Source organism: Toxotes jaculatrix, chromosome 15 (assembly GCF_017976425.1).
Source record: "Toxotes jaculatrix isolate fToxJac2 chromosome 15, fToxJac2.pri, whole genome shotgun sequence".
Classification (NCBI taxonomy): domain Eukaryota; kingdom Metazoa; phylum Chordata; class Actinopteri; family Toxotidae; genus Toxotes; species Toxotes jaculatrix.
Window position 1 is genome coordinate 15,696,392 of NC_054408.1, and position 26,109 is coordinate 15,722,500.

Below are 26,109 nucleotides of genomic sequence, written 5' to 3' on the forward strand. Positions count from 1 at the left end.
CGCCAATATCACATGCTGTTTCTGAGTCATTGTCATTTATATATATATGGCTGTATTACAACGCTGTCACGGAGATAAAGAAGTGTAATATTTCTTACCTGTCCGGCGCAGTGTCTTCCAGTGCAACTCCGGGTCTGCTGGACACAGAGAGGCTCCGCAGCCCTACATTTACCGTAATGGCCGTACTAGTCACACCGCTAGACTGTAGCCGTGCTTTAACCAGTAATTACGGTGCCGTGGTCCACCCATTTGCTAGAAATTACCACAGAAGCAGAAATTAGAAAAACGAGTAAGTAAATTTCATCTCGGCGAGAGTTAAAAAAAACACTGTATACCTGCTGGCCATTAAAAGTAATCCATACTGTTTTAGTATAAACTGTATGCCTCATTAGCACACACATGTTAGCAAGGAGCTTGCTCCAAGATGCCCCTCACTTAATACAAATCATTTTAAGGGTTATTTAATCAAGTTCACGAGGAATTTAACTTATTTCAGCAGGTTTTCTCTAAAAGTTAACTCTAAAAGCTGGGGAGGAGTGGATAGCAAAAACTTACAAAACTACAAAGGTTAAGTTATATAATTTGGGGGAATGTTGTTCTGGCTTTGAAGTTGAACAGAAACCACAGGTGTACCTAATTAACTAACTGCATAAACAGTGGTTTGTGCAAGCTGGTGCAGGTCTTACTATACACCACAAGCTACACTAAATCAATTTTTAAATTTTACTTACCCCATGCAGTGCCTCTTTATCCAGAATTTATTTTTTATCTTCTGAGATTTCTTTTGCCACCTGAGGAAGGTTAATAGGATTACTATAAAAGCTGTTCAAAACTTGGAAGAATAATATTTAGGACAAACAAAAAACATCTGCCAGTCTTTCAAGAAACAATGCCACGGTTACTCTTAGTCATCCACAGGCTTCAAGGTGAACAGCCCACATTAGGTTGACAGCCAGTTTGATTAAATTTGTCAATACAATTATTTAACGTGATACAAGCAATTATATTACAGTATTGTTATATTCCGTTTATACTGTTGAATTACATTATTATACATGTAGTGTTGTGTTGTTGAAGATGTTCTTGGACATGTAAGAGCACCCCCCAGAGTATAACTGCTGTAGTTGCAACCATGTAGAAATACAATATAACAAAGAACTGCTTCTTGTAGTTGTTTCCATATACGCACATCAATTTATGAAGCTAATTTGTAGGAATGGCAGTTGATCAATAATCTGCTACAAGTTTATTCTGTCAATTCCAGTCAAATCAAATACTGCTTGAGTGACTCTGTTACAGTGCTGACTGAAGATGACTTCTAAAGGAGCAATACGGCCCCCATGTGGCCACCAGAGGTTATTTTTGCCTGCCAGCCATCGGGATCAGACAGTGGAAATCTGGAGCATCACATGGATGTGGATGGGCAGAGTTTTTAAGAGAAAAACATCTCCAGTGGACCCCCTACTGGACAGGGGATGCTAGAAAGATCAGGTCACAGCACCCAGGGGGAAAAGGAACAGGCCAAGGTGGAAGAAACATTGATGGGTCACAGCTTTTTGTATCACAATCCTACAGAGGAAGAAAGGGGAAGAATCCACCTGTTCATATATCTAGACCACGTTATTTTTCCCTAAGAACTTAAGAAATACATTATTATTGTAATATCACCAAGGAGGAGATTTTGTTTAAGAAGGGATCATATTTGCCCATATCAACCTGGAATCAGATAATTACAATTTGTAAATTAATTTCATATGATTGAGTTTCTGAGAACCCAGACTCTCATTCCTGGTATTAAGTCACTGACACATACATGTAGATGAGAAGGATGACCTTGACTACCATCTGCCCAGTCAGCCTCTGTGAAGGACATTATGGGAGGAGCGCATGCATGTGGGATCAACAGTATCTGCTGTTTCACTAGGACTATAGCCTTAAAAAGCAATGACCTCCATAAATATATAATTAGTTAAAAATAGTTATGGGGGTTCTAGCTACAGTCAGTCAGTGTAAATCAGTCCTTTCAGTATTAGCTTTTTATCAGTGACATCTTATTTAAGTACAAATGGCTGAAGTTGCAGACATATTTCACATGCCTGAAATAAAAACTACAGAGCTTCTAATTGACCAGGTGCTTTACCTCATGTGTTGCTGAAATATTCCCGGGATCCTTTCCAAACACTTGTCACACTCTCCAGCAAACAGTACGAAACCTGCAAATAATTTTTTTCTTCTACTTTTTATGCACAGGTTTGGGAGGGTGTAATGCAGAGGTGTCCAAACTGTTCCACAAAGGGCCATGTGGCTGCAGGTTTTTGTTCCAACCAAGCAGCAGCACACCAGACTCGACTCATTTAATCAACTGATCTCAATCTTCAGACAGCTGATTGGTCAAACCGTGTGCTCTTGATTGGTTGGAACAAAAACCTGCAGCCACACCGCCCTTTGTGGAACAGTTTGGACACCTCTGGTGTAATGGATGAGGAGACTCATGCAATCCCTCAGATCCCACCCCTTTCCATGCATAGGATCAAACCCACCATTAGGAGTCACTAGTGCAGCAACAACCATGTAATCCCTCACCGATTTCCCACTCTTGAAAACAAACAATTTTTTTCAAGAGTGCCCCCATGCCACCCAAGTGCCCTGTGCTTGTTACCATGTGAATTAGCCCGTGGAAAACTACAAAAAAAAAAAGAAAAGAGCACTTGCAGACAAAGTATGACATCCACTATGTTTACTAATGCTTATGTTTACTAGCAAGTTTTCCTTTCTTCATAAAAAATATATCAAAATCACAACATCAATAAAAAATGTGAAATTAAAAATCACAAGTAAATAAGGTAAAAGTTAATATGTATGTACTTAAAGTAATTTTATACAGACTTTTTAAGACAACAGTGAAAATAAATAGTAAGTGACAACTACAAACCGTACACAAATCTGAGACTACAGTGGAGTTGTGCTGGTATATATTTCTTTACATACAGTACCTCTCATACATTAAAACCTGAAAGTGTAGCAGGAGCTACAGTTGTCAGTTAAAACTACAACTTACTCACAAAAATTAACATTTTTGCTTCAAATCATTAAACTAATAACATCAAATCACTGTAATAATGGAATGTGTTAATTAAGGTTCCCAGGGCACATTTTCTCCTCGTGGTCCAAGACAAGAGGAGATCTGGAGAAGAAATATTACAATTAACAAATTATTTAACAAATATTAAATATCAAGGTCATATAAGTAATTATCAAAAACACTCCTCTATTTGTTTGTTGGTATTGCTTGATTGAGGCCCAATAGCTGAAACTGACTGTATAAACAAATCATTTGTTTAATTCCTTCTTTATTGCTGACCTAACTAAACACTTAAATAAATGACTTACTGGTTAGATGAGTGACATTTTAAACAAGGAAGTCACAATATCTTCCAACTTACATTAAAAAGTAAGGCACTGCTCCCTCAGCTGCCATTGGGTGTAATACTCATGCTCTGTGCACCAGAGGGCAGTGTAGCACCAGAAGACTGAGCTGGGGAGAGATGGGAGTTCGAGTTCTTTGAGGAGGAAGCTGCAAAGCTGGACTCTGACCGCCCTGAGGGGGCGTTCTCTAATCTATCACAGAGCAGGACTTCCTCCTCATCCTCATCCAAAGGAAACACTCGTGGCTCCCAGGGTGTCTGAGGCTGCCAGAGGACAAAGAGGACATATAATGTAACTGAGTAAATCGACAGCAAGTGCAGTATGTTTGACAAGGTGGCTTGTTTTTCACAACAGAGCTTAGTATATATGTATGAATTTCTACAGACACAGGGTTAAAAATGTAACATATTTATCCAATGCGTTGATTATATAATGACCCCTACATTTGATTACAGTTTCATAAGGTACATACAGATTAGGCTGCCTACATTTAATTACGAAATAATGTTCTGAATCCTGATAATTCCTCTTCCCATTTCAGTCCCTTCATTAAATTTAGACTTTGAAGGCTGTATCATAGCTGTGCATGGCCCAGATGCCTGTTTAAAAAGAATCAAAGGTTGTGGTTTAATCAGGGTTTGTATGGGCGCTGGAGTGCACGATAAGTGCAAAGCGGTGAAGCAGGGGAAGTTTGTGGTGTGGAGAAGGTTGATTAAGACGGTCTGGTTTAGTAGCGACTCGTTCCTTCTCCAATCAAAGCAAAAGAGAGCACTGCAATCAGAGCATCATCAACTGAAGAATGAGCCGAGACGAGCATCTGCGTAGGCTCTCAAGATCCCATCTAGGCTTTATAACCAACACAATAGTAATGGAACAGACTGTTGAATAGTCTGCAACACATTCTGCCACTCTATACTCTCTGCTGAAGCACAAATAACACAGTTTATATATAATCAAATGTAACAGAAAATATCCTTCAGTCCCTCAGTGTTTAAGGGTTGAAGAAAACTCACATTACCTCTTTAGGCAGCTTATTTTACCTCTGAGCCTTTTTATCATTTTGATGTCAAATAAAAAAAAAAAGGACAACTAGTATCCTTGACCCTCTCTGATCCAAGACTCATTATTATCACATTTTAATTTTTTTATCACGCAATCCAGGAGGAGAAAATAATACTTCTCCCAGTGGGTTGCCAATGGGTTGCAAAACCCATTTCACAAACCACCAGCTGGTACCAGTGTGAAACCACTGACTCAGGTAAGTCAGCCCACCCAAATGATCTTTATCAGGGTCAGAGTTGAAGCAAACTGTCTAAATTCTCATTATGCAATTACAGAAGAACGGTCAAACTGTAATAAAAGGCCTGTAATGTTATAAATAACTGGTGTGTTCCCTGCTATGTCACTTGGATCACAATCCTCTAATATTCAAACTTTGTTTGGGGGATTTGGGGTTTCAGCTGTGTTGCTTTTGATCTTACCAGCCACTCCTCTGAGCTTGGCTGTTCATCAGTATCCAGCTGAGCACCACTCCACTCCACAGAGCTCTCCTCTCCTGATGTGCACATCCCACCCCCACTGCCTGACAGCCTGCTGCCAGATCTGGAGTGAAAAAACAAGCATACCCCATGAAATTTCTCAATATTCCACGTTCACACGGATTATATTTACACAACGAACAAACTGACTCTGCAACAGCTGGACTGCACAGTCAGCACAGTCTTTGAGTTCAGGATTTAATCCAGTTGTCAAATGTATTGCTTTGTTGTCATCTTCTGATTAAAGGATGAAATATGACCAACACTATCCATCATTTCTGATGTTTGAGAAATTATTATTCTCCCCAACCCTCCTGACTATGTAGTTAACACTGCATTTTGGTGCCCCATGATGTAACAGCACGCAAATAAAATATCAATTGCCAAATTTGTGAGCTGTGTGTGTGTGTGTGTGTGTGTCCACCGTGTAGGACGCCTGCAGCATTTTCTCCTTCCCCAGGATGGCCAACGCAATTTCTCTCTCTGCTCCAAAGCCACATGCCTCTGAGCAAAGACTTCATCACTGAGATCCTCAACCTGCACACAACACAACACAGAGGGATGGAGATGATATTTTCTTCACAAATGAAAATAAAGTTCTCATGTCCAATGGAATGAGACATTACCTGCCCCTCCTTATTGTCCTCCTCCTTCTCTGCCTCGTTCTCTATTAGAGACAGAGTGTGCACGACCCGCCACCTGCAAATAAGAATGAACAAATCAAGCACTCATTTTGAATCAATGTGTGGAGGTTTATATAACACAGCTACATTTAGTTGTGCTGTAAGTCTGACCATTAGTTTTTAACTGTCAATGTCATGGGGCGCACAAATTCCATGCAGCTCCTTCGGAAGAAGTTTCCTTCTATACCTGGGTGTGAGGATATCTTTGTACTGCAGCTTTTCCACTTTAGCCAGTGACATGGGGATGACAACGTTGTTTATGCTGTACACACTCTCTCTCTGGCGTTTACGAACAGAGCCCTAAAAGGAAACACGGTCAAGTTGACGGTGGAGAAAAGTGACAGTTCAGGCCAATGATTCAGAGATGTTCACACATTCAGTGTCATTCTACATTATCAGGTTGCCATGATGAAGGTTTTCTGTAAGCTGACGAGCTTTTTCACGTCAAACACATACACATTTCATGTTTCATAGACGCGTGTGCACCTGTGTTACACAGCGTTTATCTTGTGAGAGTGTGTTTGATTTGAAGTAAATATATAATTTCAAACATTTTACATCTATCCAACATTAAACCCTGTGATCCCGAATAAGATTTATAAATGAGAATTGAGCAGAATTATCCAGATCAAAGCTTTTGCCTACCACTGTAATCTGAAACAGATTTAACATTTGGGTTAAAATAACACTTTGTACAATTATACAGCCCTGATGATAACATAAAACCATTGAACACTAGTCCCATTTGTCATCTATGTAACTTAACAAACATGCAAAAGACACCTGTCATGTCTGATACAAGAATCTGATGCTAAATATTTGTATTTACCCCTTCTTACAATCAGATCATATGTGCAGAGATAGATTTATTCCAAGCATGTACTTCAATTACCATAAATAGTACAGACATAAAATGGTATACTGTGTGTTTGAGTTTCTTACTTGAGAGGCCCGCTTGCGTGAAACCTGTGTGTAGCTCTCCTCCAGCACTTCATCAGAACTTTCCTCTGGCTCACAGAGCTGGTACAAGACCTCATCTAGGTACACACACACACACACACGCGCACACACACACACACGCACACACAGTATCATAAGCAAGACCTTAAATAATACTCCATTTTTTTGGGTGAGTGCAACAGTGATAGAATCTGATGATGTGTCACTGATTACATGCCAATTTGATGTAGTGATACCTCAATCTCAACTTTAACCCTGATCTCCTTTTAAACCAGAGTTCAACTCAGCCCTGATCCCACTTCTAACACCACCTCTAACCCAGACACTGAAATAAGTAACATGTAAAAAAAAAAAAAAAAGATCAATATTCCTGGTAAATTTCCTCCCATGTATCATCTAATTCTTAGAAACACAGTATGATGCACACAAACAAGATATAATTAGTTCTCATAACACATCATTTTCAGGTGACTGACCAATTATTCATTTGGAGTGTAGTGACTCACAGTTGTACACTTGTAATTTTTGATTTATGATTTCAGAGATGTTTATTTCTCTGTTTAAACACTTAACACCTTAAAAAAAAAGCATGCACTGTGTACACACACCTTCTATCAGTCTATGGATGTGTCTTCTCTTCCTTTTCCTCTGATTGGTTCTTCTAAGTTGACTCTGAGTATAGCCTGTCATGCCAATTGGTGACAGACTCATAACTCTGCTTTTATGATGCCTTGCATGCTGCTTGTATTTGTGACCTATAATGACAATCACACAAACAAAAACACACACACATGCACAGGCACGCACACACACACACACACACACACACACACACACACACACACACACACTGAGTTAATGCACTACAGGAATTTCCTTTCATTCCAACCAGTTCCTCAGGGATTTTACGCTTTGGTTAAAGTGTACAAAAGCTAATCCTTAACTATTAGTCTTATTATTTTGGCAAGTGGCTGCCACTCAGTTTTCTGAGCACACCACCAGCTTTATCCAAATGTTTTGTTTTTTTTTTAAACTAGGTGAAAGAACTCAGAAATCAAATGTACTGAAGACAAAGATGTTTTTAAGGACTTGATTTTCCATTATTTACTCACTAAAACACTCATCTTAACAGTGCTACAAAACACAAACATGGACAAAGACCTCCAATAGATTCCATTAGGAGAAAAGAAGAGAGAGTCAGAGGTAATAAGGAAACAAAAGACAGGAACTGATGGACTAATGACTAAAAAGCAACTTTTATATTAATAATAAAGTACATCACTTCTGTTGTAGTGCCTGTGCCCTCTATTCTTACACTGTACAACCACCTACCACAGTTAACTATTAATTAAATTACTTCATTATTCTCCATGTCATTTGTCCATATGTCTGCCTCCTCCTTGCTTTGACTGTTTACGTAATCTCATTCTATTTTAGCTATGGTCAGATACGATAACAGGTTTGTTGCCAGGTTCCAGGCTGTTATTTTCGGTGATGTTTGCTTGACAGACTGTCTTGTTCTTCTGCTCTTGACAAAGGATAATAGAATCATTCAAGCTGACAGGAAATCGACAGAGTGGTGGGTGAGTGATGTGTTCATCCATTTTCAATCTACCTCCTTTGTGTCTTCTCCTATAGTCTCTCCCTAGATCTACTGCATCATTTATTTCCACCTCACCTTGGTTTTAACAGAAAAAGAAAAAAGAAAAAAGACAAATGTACATCTAAGGGGAGGACAGGGAGGATTCTAAAATCAACCAGGTTGTTCTGGTTCATCAGTCTCCATTGTGGACAATCAAGCGAGCAAAGGCCACTTAAAACCCTGAAACCATAGCTGCCATAGATGTGTAAATGCAGAGGTAATGATCATTCATTAGCTTCAGACAAATATATGCTATGACACATATTGACATTGTTGAAATGCCAAATGATTTCATTTCCATCTACCACTCAGCTGGAAGCCTCATACAGACCCAGTGGGATATCTGACATGCTAGCAAGCAATTATGATGGTCCACAGGGAGATAACAAGCAGACACAGCAGTAGGCTTTGAAGCAGCTGAGTGGGTTAGGGTGAGTGCAAGAAAATGGGATACTTAGCTAAACAAGGTAAATTGTCAGTTTATTATGGTAATTTTGTAAATTATTATTTAGATACAACATTTTAAAAAATGTGAAGGAGTATAATATAATACAGCTTATATTTTTCTCAAATTATATGTTAATAATTTGGAATGTAAAAAAAAAAAAACACAAAATGGGAAGTACAAACACTAATGCAGCTGCTATAATGCTAATTTAAAAAACCACTGGAAGTTTTTAACTGTGAAGCTGCTGCAAATAGTGTTGACTTTACAGTAACATAAAATTACTACTGACTTCAGAGAGACCTCACTGGAGCTCCACTAAAGCAAAGCAAAGTGGATCAAAAGTAAGCAGAGCTGCAGTCTGTTAATTGAAAAATGACAACAAAAATGCAAAGGCAGTCTTTTAAATTGCACCTCTGTCTTCTAATTTGTTATATTGCTCATCAGTTGACTGATTTCAACATGGCGGGTTACAGTCACGTTCACAAGCAGCATCTCAAAATACTGGATCAATAAGGTACTACTTGACTGTGTCAGTGAAAATATGGAGGAACACTACAGATCAGCTTTACAAAGGACAACCAGGTACAGCAGACCAGATCAGAACAGGATGTAGGAGAGGAGTGCACACAGAAAAAGAGGGTATGTAATCCATGTGGGTAAAAGGCAGGATCTTACTGTTGCGCAGTGGCGTGGAGCTGCGTCTGTTGTAGCGTGTTGGAGTCGGCGATTGGGCGTTGATAACTAAAGGCCTTTGGGACCATACTTCTCTGTCAAGGGCTCTCTGTAAGTGGTGGGACAGAGGAGTATCTGGGTGGATAGGACACAATGTTAAGTTGGTCAAGATGACACAAGTGTTTTTGAAAAGAAATATTTTTATTGTCAATTACTCAGCACATTTCCAAATACAAGCATGCAATCAGGGGCAACACACAGTCAAAGCACCCACATCCATTGTTTTCGACAGTTTGTAAGTCCACACACTGGCATCATCTGAATGCATGTCAGCTCAAGATACAGAACTGTTCACTCCAAGAATCTATGTGTATCAGCACTTGTCTTTCAAATGACAAATATACTAAGGTCAAACGGGACGCCTGTAAACTGTATCTTTCGACAAAATTGGATATATTAACATTACAAATTTCTTTCTTTCTTTCAGACTTTTCACTAAGGTATGTTAATGTCTCTCCTACCAAATGAAAGAGACAGCACAGGGTGAGGTCTGGAGCGCTGCTTCCTGGAGGATGGGGCCAAGCTGGAGCTGCAGTCAGGATCTGAACACAGGACTACAGGATCACAAGAGGAGCAGCACGAACAGGGAAATGAAGAGGAGAGGGTGGATGTGCACTTCCCCGAGTCCTGAAGCACAAGAAATGACGAGAAGGAGAAAAGTATTTACCACGTGGTACTAAATGGTAAGTGGAGCATAGTCAGGACACAGAGTTTCATTGACTACAGTATTAACTTGGCTCTCTCTTTGTTTTGTTGGGGTATGAGTCATAGGGTTTTAAGGGAGCTGCTCTCTGCTCTGATTAAAGCAATTAAGTTGTTAAAGGCTTTCTCTGTCATCTGGCAATAATATGGTGGTTCGGCGCTGCTTATTATAGTAGCAGTAATTGATCTGGGTCCTATGCCATCCAGAACAGTAGTGTTCAGCAAGATTTTGAATCACTATAAATATTCAGTCATTGGATATGTAATGGTACGTTGACATTTCAAAGTGTTGGATTTGTACAAGGGAAGTTTACAGGATTTTCTATCAGGAAGAACTACTTTAACGATTATGAAATAAGGCTCATGCCTTATGTTTCTATCACAGGCACAACTGATTTGTGCTCTGTTGTGCACCACTGATTCACAGTCGTCCTTGATCATCTCAGTCACGATGATATGAAGATTAGGTATTAGGTCTAACTGGGTCTTTCATGAGTGGAAGAAAACAGGAACAAACTCTAACACACACACAAGATACATTTATACATACACCACACAGGCAATAGATCTGACCTGTTCAAACTAGATTAAAATATACAATCTGAAAGCTGCATTAATGATTTTTTTAGGCCACTCGGAGGCAGCAGAAGAAACTTTAAACTCAATATTAGAATGTTATTACTGTATTTATGGTGTCTATGCAGCAACATAAACATTCGTCTGAAGAGGTCTGGCCTCATCCTTTTCGCTGTGTTTTGGTCTCCACCAACTTCTCAGAAAAATTACTGATTCTTTTAGCTGCCAAATTCCACCTTGTTCACCAGCTAGTTGCTAACTTTGTGTCTCTGCCATTTGTTACCTGGCAGGAAACGTACAGTCAGAGTTTTTTTCACTGGACAGTTTGCTGGCTAGAAAACCAAATAAGCTAAAAGACAAAAACTACAGTGACCACTTTTATGTTACATACAGTCATTTCATCCACTGTTTATTTTAAATATTTATTGGTGCAGCTTACCACAAGATACCACTAAAAAATAAACTGAAATGTATACTTGCTGGCAGTAAGAGCACTGAACTATGCAATGTCCCCCGGCTAAATAAAGCTTAGCGCTTCAAAATAATCCCATGCATTTGTTTATTTGAAGCACATCCAAGAGATATTATTGTTTTAATTAAAAGCAGGTGTGGGGATTTAAAATTAATTCCTATTTAATATAGAGGAACAACTTAAGTGATACGGCATTCCACCACTGAAGCATGATAAGTGGAGCGACTGCTTTGAAGACACATTTGACATAAATGAGTGAGTAATTTTAATTAAATAAATTACTGAATATGTTTCACAATCTTTACACATTATCACGATTTCATCAGCTTTTCAACCTTAATTAATTATGAAACCCAAAATGGATCTACACTGTGAGGGTTGCATTGTAAATATGTAAATTAATTAAAGTTTAAAGTTAATTGAAGTCATAGTGATATTGAATCTTCGTCTTTATTATTGGGGGGGTACAAATGCAAGTGTTTTATTTTAGCATCTGTACATTATCTATGCACACTAACACTGTGCAGGGATGTGGCTGGCACTAAGAACAAACAATACGGTATCCATGGGGGAACTGATTTGTATCAGAAGCACAGAGCAGGATTCATTGAGAAGATGTAAGGTTTACGGGATGGGCTTCTTGAGGCATAACAGCATAATGTGGCTTTCTTCATCAAGGGTCTAAAGTACCTGAAATTGCAGTACAGTTTGTATAATTTCAACAGATTCCTTAAAGTTTGGCCCTATATTGAATTAACTAAGGGAAAAAAAACTAAATTATTCTGCTGAAAGTCTTCATAGGGGCATACATTTTTTCCCTAAACCATAAGACCATCTCAAAACTTTATAGGGCTCTACAACAAACAAAATGTCTTCAGTACAATGATTACAATGTTTGCCTTGGCCTATACCAATAAAACAAGAATTTAGAGTATATAATACAGAGAGAATACAGTGAGAACTGAGAGGTAAATAAGTAACAGCACTAACTGAATATAATGCATCCTCAGGGACAGACTTCCACTGAAGTGGATGTGTGCTCTAGCTATTCCACTTGTCACAGAGAATGTGCCTGTGTGCTTTTATACTGTAAACAGTTATGCTGTTAGTAAACGGTTAGACGGACAGACTGGGGGAATGGAGGAGAATGCATGAGGCCTACCTGTGGACTGCTGGGTTTGTAGGTGCTGAAAGTGAACAGTTTGGGCTTGTGGTACGTAACCAAGGGTCGAGTTCGGGCACAAACGCAGGATACATCAGCCTTCAAGAACCTTCTTGTCGTCAGTCTCCTTCTCTTAGAGCTCCCAGGCATAAAAACATCATCTCCTTTCTGACCACTGCAGTGACGAGATCAGATGAGGTCATGTAAATGTCAGTGATATGATTCATGCTAAGATCACAAGCACTAAAAAAAAGGCAAGATTTTGAAGGTGCTGGTCTCTCAGATCCTGTTCACAAATAACAACCAGAAACAAATAATACCTTCCTATAACCCCTTGTTACTGCACATGCATAAAAAAGCAGAATGTCTTTTATTTATTACGTGGCTTTTATCTTCACAGCCAGCCAGACAGAGAGTTAAAAAGGCAGCAGGAAGGACAGACATGAAGGGACGATTCAAGTCAGGCCAGATGGATGGGACCCGACTGTTTCACCAGGTTATATTGCAAACAGGGAGAATGGTCTAAGCCTTGATAGTTTAAATTAGATATATTGCTGTATTTTATTGCAAACACAGCTATTACTGTCTTGTCCTATAATTTGTTTCTCCCAACAGAGATTAAGAGCGTGTCTCAACAAATCTTGTATGAATTTAATACTCCCATGTCTAATTATTTCATTAAATGTTTCTAAACTAGATAGTGTTTGTGCTTGTATACTTTAACTGCAACTCATGAAAGTCAGGTTATTGTAATATGTTACACACTCTCACTGTGTGTTCTCTACCTTGTGAAGGCTCTCTTGGACTGACAGGCCTGTGCTTGTTTTGAGAGCGGTGAAAAGCTGAGAGGAGGCATCAGACTGTTCACGATCTGGCTAAGCTGGGCACTCTGCAATGATAGACATCACCAAAATAATGCCTTTCACAACTGACAAACTGAAACTGGAGTGTGAAATACAATCTGTCTTCTGAACAGAAACAGCAGTGGCTGCGTAAGGACTCCATCCAAACAAAGATGGAGTCACCGGCATACAGTGTTTAGACTCTCTTGGCCCCTTGATGCTGTTGTGATTACGGACTGATCTAACTGATAAACCTGAGTGTGATGTGTGACACTTGAAAGCATCACAGCACGCAACACAGACTTGCTCACGTTATTCAGGCACCTTCACTGCCATTCATGTTACCAAGGTGCACACTTACCTGGTTCAGAACTAAAAGGACTTTTAGCCAGGGCCTTATTTTTCGTTGTTGTATGATGATGATTGATTGATGAGTGCTAATAATCAACCTATGAACAGAGTGAAAAGCTACTTACATGCTCACAAATATATGCACTTTTAAAAGTACAAGAGGTTGCTTTTTTTTTTTTTGCTCTTTCCTGGCCCCAAACAAACTCACTTCTGACAAAGTAAAAGAGGATGCACAGCTGAGGTTAATAATAACACACAGGTCAAACAGCATGCATGCCTTCATTACGTTGTTTAATCTTTCCAACATACAGATTGATAAAGGTCTCAATTCCAGACACACCTACTTTTACAGGCTTGTGTGCTAGTTCCTCCCTCCTACCTGTCTCTCTATGTTGTGCAGAAGGCGAGTGGGGCTGCAGGGTTCAGTGTCAGTATCCGAGGCTGTGCAGGATAACCCTGCCATTTCCCTCAGCAGCGTCTGCTGAATCTGTCTGTCTGTCAGCGGCTGGGACTCTGCAAGCACCACACCACCCTTAGACACACACACAACAAACACACAGACACACACAAACAAACACACAAATACACACACACACACAACTTGTTTGAGTCAAAGCTTTGGGAAGTGGTCTGCTTCAATTAAAATAAATGGACTGTTTTGGATTTTTGGACACTTGCAATGAATTTGGATGTCGGACAACAGTAGAATTCTTTCTGAAAATGACCACTATGACTGAAAAAACTAGTCTATTGTTTCATAATATTATATGTTCATATTTATGTAACTTCTCATAACGCGGTTCATGAAAGGTGCTGAGTTTGTCCTGGAATCTCTCTGCTCCCTAGGGATCAGTAATCGCTTAAAGCAGCTCTAAAATGTGACTCTGAGATAATCTAGCGAAATATCTTTTAGAAAAAGTACTATTCTACTACTTCTACTATTCGTGAGACAAAAAAGGTTGGATGACCAGATATTAGTAGACTTGACAAAAAAAAAAACATGCAAGTGCCCTTTATGTCTGCCAGCTGGTAAATTATGTCAACTGTGCCGCAGTGAGGTGGATACAGAGGAGTATTGTTTTACTTTGGAAGAGCGGATGTGCTTGTGGAGCTCCACCAGTTGTTGTGTCCTCCCCTCCAGTTCAGCCAGACGCAGCTGCAACCAGCTCCATCTGCTGCCCAGCTCCGCTCTCTCTTTTAGCCATCGCCTCTCACAGCTGCTGCTGCTGCTGCCAGGAGGGGTAGGGTAGTGGGGGAGAGAGTAGGACAGTTACACCCATGTAACAGTATTATATTTTTTTATTCATTTTTGTCAAAGGCTTTAGACCCTGATCCAACTTCACAGGAAGAGAATTCTAAGTCCTTTCGCCATGGATGTGGGAAAACTTTCAGGATGCTGAATGCAAAACCCAATACGGCCAGTGAAACTGGACCACAGGAAGTGGATGAAGAGGTCAGCATATGGGAATCATTGGCAGGAATATGCGTATCACAAAAAAAAAGGAGGAGGACAGAGACTGAGAGACACAAAGGGAATAAATACAGACCACACCATTTGTCAGATCACACATTTATACTGCAGCACTGTCAACATATGACCTACTTTACACAGCCATGTTGCAATGTAGCGTGTAAATTGTTTAGCATCCTAACAGCAAAGGACGGGGGGTGTGAATTTTGCTAAAGCACAAAAGCTTATCTAGGCCACCGAATAAAACACTGTTGATTTGTGTGGTGTGTGTCTATAGTATGTTTCCATGGCACTGGTCTGCTCAGTTAGCATTTCTCTTCGTGTGTGTGTGTGTGTGCGTGTGGTTGGCTGACTTCAGCAGGGCAATAGTTGCTATGGCAGTGCTCTTGGACCTTGGCTAGGACAGGGAGGGACTCCGCCACTTCAAACACTCTAATGCTAGACAGGGAAAGGTTAGGCCAGCCAGCAAGCAGCTACACACAGAATACTTTACGATAACATCTGGCATTACCTGAGAACTATTTTAATGCTTGCCTGTGACGTCATTTGCCAAAAACGTTTGCTTGCCCGATCACAGTTACACCGAGTTTGTAGTTTATTTAAAGGAGAATGTTGCAGATGAAAAGCATGGCACATAATTGGTTAATGACTGCCTCTAAACTGAGTTTCACTCAACGCTAAGCTGATATCTGTTTGCTATGGAGTGGGCTCTGTCTTTCCTTCACAGACAATGACCAGACCTGGCTGCCCTGCAGCTCTTTCCAACTGTATAATGAGAAAATTCCAGGAATATTTGCCAAGCATTAGGCGAGTCAGGAGGAGAGCACAGGACAGGAGAGGCTGCTTTATACCTGTTAGTGCGCAAGTTCACAAACAGGTATTTATAAAACACGTATTGACACTGATGAATAATTTGTGGGGTCTAGCAACCCACTGGCTACGCTCCACAGAGAGAAAGTATGACTTCTCAGCCAAATCAAAGGCCAGCCTTAGGGCTTACGAATTCTCGTCTTTGAACAGTGTTTCTTGGCTCTTACAGAGGCATTAGGGTTTTTGGGTGTGTCCTGCAGTTAAACTTTCCAACATTTAGCCTTTCAAAAGACTCCCATCCAGTATATTTAAACATACCGAAAGCTGAAAATGAGCAACAGCTGTATGCGTGAGGGACTGCTGTCAGTGCATAAAACGAGCAATGCGGACACGTGGTTTCAAATTAAAGTCAAACCATGTCCCTGCTTTTCAAGTTCATGCTTAGAATGTTAAAGGTCAGCTATTTCCACGTTTTCTAAAGGAGGGCAACGACCTGTCCCGTCTCCAGCACGGGTATATCCTCCTCAAGCAGGAACCTGGCATAAAAACTCCCCAGGGGAGGTTTACACAGAGCACAGAGCATTGTTCCATAAAGGAAGAGAACGGACTCAGACAAAAGGCAAGCTGACACCTCCAAAAACGACTGAAGCTGGCCAAATAAAAAGACGCTCATAAAACACCCTCTCTCATTCCAGTCCTCAGACCAAATAAACACTCTCAAATTCTGTTTGTTTACTGCACAGATTCTGGAAAAAAGAAAAAAGCCTTGAAGAATTAGATCTCAGTGAACAGATAAATGTCACTGCACCTTAACAAGACCCAGCTTGAGTCCTACAAGAAAGGTGAGACTGGACTAAAGCCAAGATCACTGTGATAATGAATTGACGGCCTTTGTTACAATGACCCAACAGAACCAGGATGTCATCCTACTTGTCCGAACAGATTTGGCACACTGATGTCCCCACACTGTTGACCAGGAAGTGTCTGAACCCGATAACACAATGACCAAAAAAAAAACAGACCAGAGAGAAGAATTAGAAAAATGTCTCTCAAGAGAATCTCCTTTCTAAATAAAGATGACGTCCCCACGGTCTGGTTTTGGTTGTACTTAAGAAACATTATTTTCAGTCTGACTGGACATGGACAAAAAATCTCATACTAAGCAAAGCACATGCTGATTTTTAAAGTAAATGGCATTTTACATGAAGCATGGCATTATATATATGTGTGTGTTTGTGTGTGTGTGTGTATCAAGATAATGTTAGCTGTGTTATGATCACAGAAATTATTTCAGTTGTTTTAGCTGCTAGTCATGGTTTCACATAGCTGTTCTAAACACTGAAAGACACAGCACACAAGTGTGTCCCTTTTAAATATGAAACTGCTACTGCTATGAGACTTATATCTTTTTTTTTCCTCATCTAGGGTAAAGAAATTCCCTTTGAGCAAGGACACAAGTACAGCGGCACCGCCCATTCAACCCACACATATACAGACGCATACTTCAAAAGTACGTTTCACTAGAAAAAGGAGGAGCGATGGCACAGAATGGCTGGCATGTAGCAGGCTTGCTGGCATGTCTGTGTTTATTTCCTACCCTGTGGGTAAAAAGAGCTAGCTAGTCTGTTGAATGTGTTATGACTGCAGCATGGAGGGAGAAAAGTATGTGTGTGCACTCTCGGCTAAAAAAAAAAAATTAAAAAAAGAAAAAAAGAAAAAAGTCACAACACTCTCCGCAGCTGAGAGGACAAAACTTGTACTTATGACAACCGCACTGTAAACTTCGCTTAGGGCCAAGAAAAATATGCATCTGAACACAACACAGAGGCACAGTGGACCTCATTCACAGCTGACTTTCCAAAATATATACTCCCATCCTGAAATGATTCTTTATTGAGTTATTCTTGCCATTTGTCAATGTGTGCAATTGATGACGCAAGACAGTGACAATATATAATGATTATAATGTCAAACAGACGCAACTAAATACGCTCTTGTTCTCAAATATACAGCATTTTTAGAGCATTTTTTGATCTTTTCATTGTCCAAAGCTGAAAGTGTACCTAGTGTGAGAGTCTTTGTCTGTTTACTCTCCACTCATCCGAGTTAAAACAAGGCCAATGACTCCAACGTGAACCACAGCTGGGTCTGGAAATCCAATCCTGGAACAGCGTAACAAATCTTTTGGAAGTGGGACAACGGTTCAGATGCCTTTGAGCTGCTTTTATTATTTTCACAACAGCACAAGCAAGTAACTCCACATTTGACACTGTGTGGAATAATATAATTTTCCTCACCTCAATTTGATACGTAAAATATGTGGTTCAGGGGATTTCGAAAATCTCTTCTTTGTAGCTTGTTTATCTTCATATCTAATTTGAACTTTATACTGTGATAAGAATGCCCATAATGGGTTATGAAAAGTTTTATGTTTGTTGTTTTTTTTTTCAGTTATTCCCAGTCATCCAAAAAAGCATATGGCAATCTAAGCTGATCAAACATTCGTGCCTCTAAAAGCCACCTTCATGGATATATAATTTTAGTTTCACTGACTGCTGTGCAAAATTTGCACAGAATACATGCAGTTAAATATAAACTACTTCTACTCGCCAGATACTCACACAGGTGAAGTCTTGGTTTTGCCGTGACTCTTATCCTCCTCTAACTCATCGTCTGAGCTGCTGCTGGCCGTGGCCTCAGAATCCAAGGCCTCTTGCAGGCCTCTCAGCACCGCCTGGCTGGAGCGGCTAAACTCTCTGATCTCTGTGGAGGACGATGAGGCTGTGGACAACTCTGGCCAAGAACAACAGGGTTTACTGCCCGCTTGTGGAGGCAGTATACCAGGATATATGGAGTCTAAGCTGTCAAGAGACGCATCTCCGAGATGACCGTGCCTTTTCAACCCCTCCAGCTGCTGGTCGCAGTGTAGTAAAGCGTGCTCTCCAAGCAGGGCTTGCAGTCTCCTCTGCAGCCTCAAAGCTCGGCTGTGCAGTCCTGCCTGCCTGGAGAGCTGCTCCTTCACAGCCTCCTCCAGTACAGCTCTAGATGCCAGTTGCTCAAAGTTCACCCTGCCAACACAAGATTGCACTGAAGCTGGAGGAGGAAAACCCATTCCAGATGCTTTGTCCTGTGTCAGTGTGGGTGGGGGTGCAAAGAAGGGAGTGCAGCCCTGGGATTTCATCTCCCAAAGGGAATCTGAAGGAGAAACACTGGCACTGGTAAAACTGGAGTGATGCACATCACCACCATCTGGCCCACATTCAGGAGCAGCACCATGGCCATGCAGCAGACAAGCCTCTTGGCTATTGTGCTCAGGGACAGGGCCTAAAAACATGTCTAGTACACCTGGTAAGACGGAGACCACCTGATGAGAATCTCTCTGGCCTTTATTGAAGGACAGGAAGCTGAGGAGGGAAGAAGGGCTGGGGAAGAGTACTGCCTCACACTGGCTGGCAGACACCTGCAGACAAGGGGAAAGCACAGGGTTGGCAGAGACGTCCAGGGGGCTCGTGGGAAGGCAGGAGTCCAGAGAGGGAAACAAGGAAAGGTTCAGCCACATATCCTGGGGGTCACCGTCCTCTGTCGCTCTCACGTGAGGATCCAGCTCAGTCCTTTGCACGGCATTTGGGTCCACTCTGACAGAGGAAGGAGGGGAGGACAGGTGGATGCCATGGCCGTCTTTCAGGATTTTGGTCAGGGCTGGGGCCATACCCCTTTCTCAACCACTGAAGCTCTAAACAGCCAAGGCGTCAGACTTCACAGATAGCACCTTAAATGATCTGACAGTTCTGACAAAAAAACAAAAAAAAAATGCAAGATCAGTTCAGAAAAATACTTTTAAGTTAGGAATACTGGGACTACAAGTCATCTAAGGTTAACGGCGGGTCTGTTTCAAAGAGACCTTGTTAGTTAGCTAGAAAGTTGACTAGTTAATCCCCTCTGCGCCATGTTCACCCTTCATCGGGTACATATTTTGGTGATGACAAACATATCTGGGAACAAAAATCCCCCATCGCGTTCCTGCTGCTCGGTGTATTTGGGTCAATCCTGCTTCCCTCTGTTTTTCCAGTCAACGTTTAACAACTTTAACGTTAAACTAACGGATGATGGGCTCAGTAACTCACCAGCAGCGACGCTGGTTCCCCACCGATTCTCGTCTTAATTAGTAAAACAGCTATGAAAACAACATCAAACGCCAAGTAAACAGACAACAAGCCAGGCAGCAAAAATGTTTTCTGCGCCGTTTGCACTCGGCCATCGCAGGTCAAGCGTGCGTTAGGGTGATCTTAACAAGGACATTGGTTTTCAGTCACTTACTGAACTGTGTCAAAGCAGGAGCTAGCTAAGCCGCGTCTAATAACGGACGTTAACATTAAGACTCCATAGTCTGGCTGAAGTGGATCGTTATACTCACCTGGCCAGGAGGTAAACCGTTGACTTAACATCGCTGGTTCCAGTATGATTGACGCCTGAATTTAACATCTTTTGTTGTTGTTCTTATTTACTTTGATGATCCATAGCAAATCAGAAAATTTGACTGGTTGATCCTGGCTATCCAACAAGCTGTCCAACGAGGACACTTATTATTCCCAGAATATCGACAGCTCTCCTACAAACTGACACCGCGCCTCCTCCTCCTCCTCCACTTCAGCCGTTTGCCAAATGCAGAGAGAGAGGACCGAAAACATGTGAAGGAGGAGGGGCTGGACCAGACTCATGATGCCTTCAGGACCCCTCCAGAAGCTCAGACTTGACACCACTCTGAGTGGAAAATTACGCCTCCGAAAAGGTCATTTTTGGCCCTACGTCAGAGTTCAAATCTTATTTTACATCAAGAACAAGATTTGTCTCTATCAGTTTCAGCTTCAGTTTCAAAATTATGGCTGAAGATCTCATTATTATGAAATCCTATCTAGTAACTGATTTTATAGTTACAGAAAACTTTGGTATAGCTACAAGAAAATTATTTCATAATTACATCATCAGTCGTCATTTGTTATTCCGAGATGCTTTAGTTACAATAGCTATTATTTACAGATCTTTTTATTGTGAGGAAAAAGTGAGTTTTCTCTACTGTATCATAATTATTAGATAGTAAGTCCTAATTATTAATGTAGGTCTCATTATTGTGGCATGTTTTCTTGTAGTTATTAAACACCAATTTTGTAACTATACCAAAATTTTTGATATCCTGTGTCATAATTCTGAGCTCTGGATCTCATACTGATATACTTATCTTGCAAACAGAAGATGACATAATTACAAATCTTGTGATTTCCGGATCCTTAGTACATGAAAAAAAAAATTAACTGCTGCGGGGCAGAAGTGCCAAATGCTTGACAGTGGACAGGAGAAAGAAGGCTCTTCCATCATCTTTATCTTTTCATTTTTATAAATTCCCATAATGTCAGCCTTTGATATGATATTTAAAAACTCAAAAGTAGCAGGAAAAAGAGAGACTAAAGAAAGGTTAATGGGCCAACAGCAAGTGACCTGAACTTGAGTCCAAGTGGCTGAGGCCCCACTGTCCCTATCAGATGTGACAGGGATAGCAAAATAACAAAAATAAAACTACTACTACTACTACTACTGAAGAAAAGGAGGGCTTTAAAACATAATATTATGATACACAATTTTTGTTCACATAGTTTGCCACAATTCAACAGCTTGTATTTTACATTACCATTTTTCATACATTTCTTGAATTATTCATGTGTGTTTAATCTAGATGGAAGTGTTTCCGACAGATCTTGAAGGCAACATCTCAGAGCTTTTGACCTCTGCCAGCATCAAAGGGCAAAATCACTGACAGAAAAGAGCTGCCATCATTCTCAGTGTTTTGCCACTGAATTCTGATTCTATGCAAATAAACTGCTGCTTAGTAAAAGCAAATTTCCACGCCATAATAATCTGCAACAAGTCCAGAATTAGAAATATTACTTCAGCAAAAATATATATTATTAGTAAAATGATCAAAAGTAAAAGCACTCAATGCAGAAAAATGCCACCTATTAGTGTTATACTATTATAAACTATATACGATTATTATTTCTAATGCATTAGTGTGTGAGTGGCATTTTTGAGTTTGTCAAGGTGGAGCTTATTTGAACTGCATGTGATTCTGTATAGCATAAAAACACGACTTCTCATATACATCAGAGGTGTTTCTATATTTCTACATGAGCAAGAGCAAACAAGGGACTTCTAATAAATGCAGTGCTACCATCAGTAAATGTAGACATAGAAAATGTTTGTTTCATAAACCCAGAGGATTCCTGACACTGGCAGGCTTACGAGCTTCAGGTGCAGCTTCCATTCGTATAGATTTTTCCTCATCAAACTTCTTCAAAAGTCTTCAGGTTTGAGTCTCAGTTTCATCCTCCTTCATCAGAGTGTTGTACTTTAGGTGTTTTGCACCATTCAGCCGCTCTGATCCAGATGTCTGCCATCCTCTGTCTGAACACAGTCTGACCGGCTCCCAGGCTGAATGTTGTGCCTGACATGTACAAGTTCATGACAGTGAAACTGACGTTTGGACTGAAGAACAAGGGGGGAGTGTGCGGAGGAAAGAAGTTGCACACAGCCCACACAGAAGTGCACAAATACAGGATTCCCTGCAGGAAGCCAGTGGCAGCGACTCTCACCTGACTCTTTAACCGGGGACAGAAGAGGGGCTGTCCATTTCCTGCCATACGCCACATGTGTCTGCACAGGTAGACAACAGTAGAACCGCTGGACATCACCATAACACACAGGCAGAAAAATAAGTGGGCCTTCCCTATGCAAACTGAAATGGTATATATATAGTTCTGCAATTCAAATGAAAATATTGGTAAATATATTGTGTCAGGATACATTGTGTAATTGTGAGTGAAACCATCAGAACTATGTAGGTAATTTATAACTATGCTACTAACATCAAGCACACTGAATATTCTCTCAACTACCCAGATACAGTAGATGATGGGTTTGATGTTCTTCTTGATCCAGATGAAGAGCTCTCGCTGTACAGGTACAATCTGAGTGCAGTAAAAGAAGCTCAGCCAGACAGAGGAGTTTACACTGCTGGACAAACTGAAGATAAGTATCACATTTGAGGCTACAATGAATTTCTTGCTGGGAGTTGTGAGGCTAGAAAAGAACAGCACAGTGGATGCCATCTGGTAAACGACTGTACAGCAAATCAAGGATGCCAGGAGAAGCTGCAGAGGTTGCTTGGTCCTGTCTCTGTGAAGTGGACACATCATGCAAAAGGTGTAAAATGCATTAGCCACAATGTTGAGAATGACAAAAGGGCAATTAAGCAGAACACAGGTTAGAAAGTCCATCCTCTTTTTGTACTCCAATGAAGACAGTAGTGCTGAAACATGGGTCTGTTTTTGCTCTTTGAGTGCGGTCCAGACTATTTCCCTCTGAAGTTTGCTGTCCTTGGTCTGAGAAGCACCTGATTCAGCTGCACGTAGCTTGAAGATATGCAGAGAGCCCCTTCTCATCCGTCGTCATTTTGTTTGTTTCCATTCTGGTGTTGTCTTCCTTTATAGTGCTCTCATAGTTGAAACCTGTGAGGTATTCCAACTCTGCGTAATGTATCAACTCTGAGGTATTTGCATCACATGCAAATTAAAATGAATCATATTACTGTGAGATCACTTCCATAAATTGGCATACAGTCATTGCTCCATGTTTTTATGACCATTTTTTGTACATCATGATAATTTGCTATTGTACTGTTCAGAGTTAAAATGAACAGTTGCTTAAGGAGCCACTCCAGTGATTTAGTGTTGCATTTTTATAGAGTTGGAAAAGACAGAGGAGATATATTTGAAAAAGAATAGTCAGAACTGAAGCAGCAGCGACTGAGACTGTCTTCAAGTCCCTAGTGTGCATCATGCATCAAATACAGGATTCTACTTCTCATGATGCAACAACAACTTTTCATAAGACATCCACGCCTCCTAAATGCCGACTTCTTTCAAGCCCAACATCTCATATTTGTAATACTTCCAAAATGTTAAATCTTAGGCCAAAGGAGAGATAACCCTGATGACATTAGCAGGATTTTTTTTTTCACACTTCAGAAATCTCCTGCAGAGATACAGAAAACCGAAAACTGTTCTTACAGACTGAGCAGTATGCCTTACTATGATTCAACTGAACTTCAAGTGTAAAATTGGTGGAGTGCCCCTTTATTGTTGTGGTTACATAGACTTCCATTCCTGTTCAATCCAAAACCCTGTCCAATATGAGTGTTTACACTTTTCTTATTCAGTTATTACATGTTGAGTGTACACCATCTAATGTTTGACCCAGCATGAAATTAACCTCTTAAGGAAGTGTTTTACCATAATACAACTCACTAACATTTGATAAAATTAAACCTCACACTGTGTAGAAATTATTTCCCACCAAACTACTCCACCATACCCCAACTAATCACAATGACACTTGGACATCAGCGGTTAAAGTATTAACTATTTCACCTGATGCCAACTTGCCAGAGCGCTGTTTCACATCATTAGTTACTATGCCAACACCACACAGTGCTTTGAGTGCCATCCAAATATCGGCTGCCCTTTGCCTGAATACAGCCTGACCAATGCCCAGGTGGACCGTGGTGCCTGAAATGTACAGCGAGGTGACCGTGAAGGTGACCCAACAACTGAAGGAAAAGTGCGGGGAGAAGATGTAGGTGAATGAATCAAAAAGATTGAAAGTTTCGTAAAGGAAGAAGAGCACTCCTTGAGCGATCCCAGTGATGGTTACTCTCATCTGACTCTGAATCCTCGGAGTAGAGAAGCAGGTGCCACTCTGTGCCACACTTCTCATGTGTCTACGCAGGTAGTGGACTGTGGAATAGCTAGAAGCTGTCATGAGACACAGAGAGATCATGATATGCACTGTGATCATGAAGGAACAAACATAGCCTGCAAGGGACAGTTCATCAATGTGATGTTCAGACGTTGTGTTGTTGAGGTAAGTGACGCTTCTGTAAATCAGTTCTGCGATATTCAGGACACAACTGAACAAAAAAAACATCAGGTCAAAAAGAAAAGCCATGGAGATGATGGAGTTGATGTGCTTCTTTACCCAGATCGAAAGAGCTTGCTGTGCAGGGACAATCTGAACGTAGTAGTAGAAGTTTAGCCAAGTATAACACGTCATGCTGTTATACGTAAAGTACAGCACAATCATCCACGACACAACAATCACTTCAAAACTTTTGAACTTCCTGTGTGCACAATGCAGTAAAAGCAAAGAAACACAATAAAGAATTGAGCACCAGACAAGAAATTCCACAAGCGTCCTCAAAGGCCACTTGAGTCTTTGTCTGCTGTGCAACGGGAAGATCAAGCAACATGCATAGAAGATGTTTGCAGTGAAGATGAAGAAGATAAGAGGACCGTTGATCAATATGAAAACCTGCTCACTCAGATCAACATATAGATGTTCCATTGGTGGTTTAGAGTCAAAGTCAAAATATTAAAAAGTAGTCGCACCTCTGTGTGTGTGTGTGTGTGTGTGTTAAGGTCTCTTCTACACATGAGCCTTATAAGAGACTTCATAGGAGACCAGGAAACCAATGAACCAACCAACCAGAACAGTCATATACATTATGTAAACACCCGTACCCACAAATGAAGGGGCATCGATATAGCGTTGCATCTTACCTGTCAGTATGTATATGTATACATAGGATACATCATTAGTATATAGGTACAAAACAAATGCAAAATAACATTTGTTTGATGTAAATCATATTGTAACCTGCTTTAAAATGAGCACAGAGTTGCTATTTCAGGATTAGTAAAGATTTGAAGCAGGGAGACACAGCTTGCTCGGCTCTCTGTCCAATGTTCACACTCTCTACCAGCATCTCTGGAGCTCATGTTTTAGCATGTTTTACCTTTGTTCAATCCATACATCCATCCATACACATACATACGTTCCACTTCTGTCTTTGTGGTTGTATGCCACACTAGAGGTAGTGAGGTGTGTAGTGTAGTGTTTCTATTGCTGCCTTCAGTCAACACTGATTTTTACTGAAACATGAGTGTTTCATGAGACTGATGTAGAAAATTGTAAATATTATTAAAGCAGCATGGTCATGTCATGTTTTTTTTTTTTTTTTACCGAAATTTTATTGTGGCATACAGATCCAAAGAAAATCACTGACCTGCCTTGGACTGCAAACTAAATTTGAGGCTTTTTATTTGCATGTACCATTAGACTATTTATTTTCATATTCCATTTTGTGGATATACAACATTAAAAGTATTTTTCTTGTGTTCTGAAC

At 40.5% G+C, this 26,109-nt stretch overlaps 1 protein-coding gene across 2 annotated transcripts; it reads right to left on the reverse strand.

Annotated features, from left to right (window-relative positions):
- Positions 1 to 2,734: 2,734 nt before the first annotated feature.
- On the reverse strand, positions 2,735 to 20,447 carry kansl1l (KAT8 regulatory NSL complex subunit 1-like). Of its 2 annotated transcripts, none has more exons than XM_041058128.1 (16): positions 20,230 to 20,447; positions 18,437 to 19,603; positions 14,619 to 14,760; positions 13,914 to 14,066; positions 13,127 to 13,230; positions 12,342 to 12,516; positions 9,891 to 10,056; positions 9,373 to 9,504; positions 7,216 to 7,362; positions 6,590 to 6,684; positions 5,835 to 5,947; positions 5,591 to 5,663; positions 5,389 to 5,501; positions 4,908 to 5,028; positions 3,444 to 3,689; positions 2,735 to 3,184 (listed from the first exon to the last, which is right to left on the reverse strand). In XM_041058128.1, exons 2-15 carry the CDS (start codon positions 19,522 to 19,524, stop codon positions 3,468 to 3,470), a joined length of 2,844 nt encoding a protein of 947 aa, XP_040914062.1. In that variant the 5' UTR covers positions 19,525 to 19,603; positions 20,230 to 20,447; the 3' UTR covers positions 2,735 to 3,184; positions 3,444 to 3,467. The 2 variants fall into 2 exon arrangements, with proteins under 2 accessions (XP_040914062.1, XP_040914061.1); XM_041058127.1 differs by having other exon boundaries at positions 14,619 to 14,763.
- Positions 20,448 to 26,109: the final 5,662 nt, after the last annotated feature.

Excerpts from the sequence above, each read along its gene's own strand:
- kansl1l (XM_041058127.1), bottom strand. The coding sequence starts at position 19,524 with ATGGCCCCAGCCCTGACCAAAATCCTGAAAGACGGCCATGGCATCCAC. Across the intron at positions 13,231-13,913 it reads TGCACAACATAGAGAGACAG|AGTGCCCAGCTTAGCCAGAT; the intron begins GTAGGAGGGAGG and ends CTATCATTGCAG. Across the intron at positions 12,517-13,126 it reads TCCAAGAGAGCCTTCACAAG|TGGTCAGAAAGGAGATGATG; the intron begins GTAGAGAACACA and ends TCGTCACTGCAG.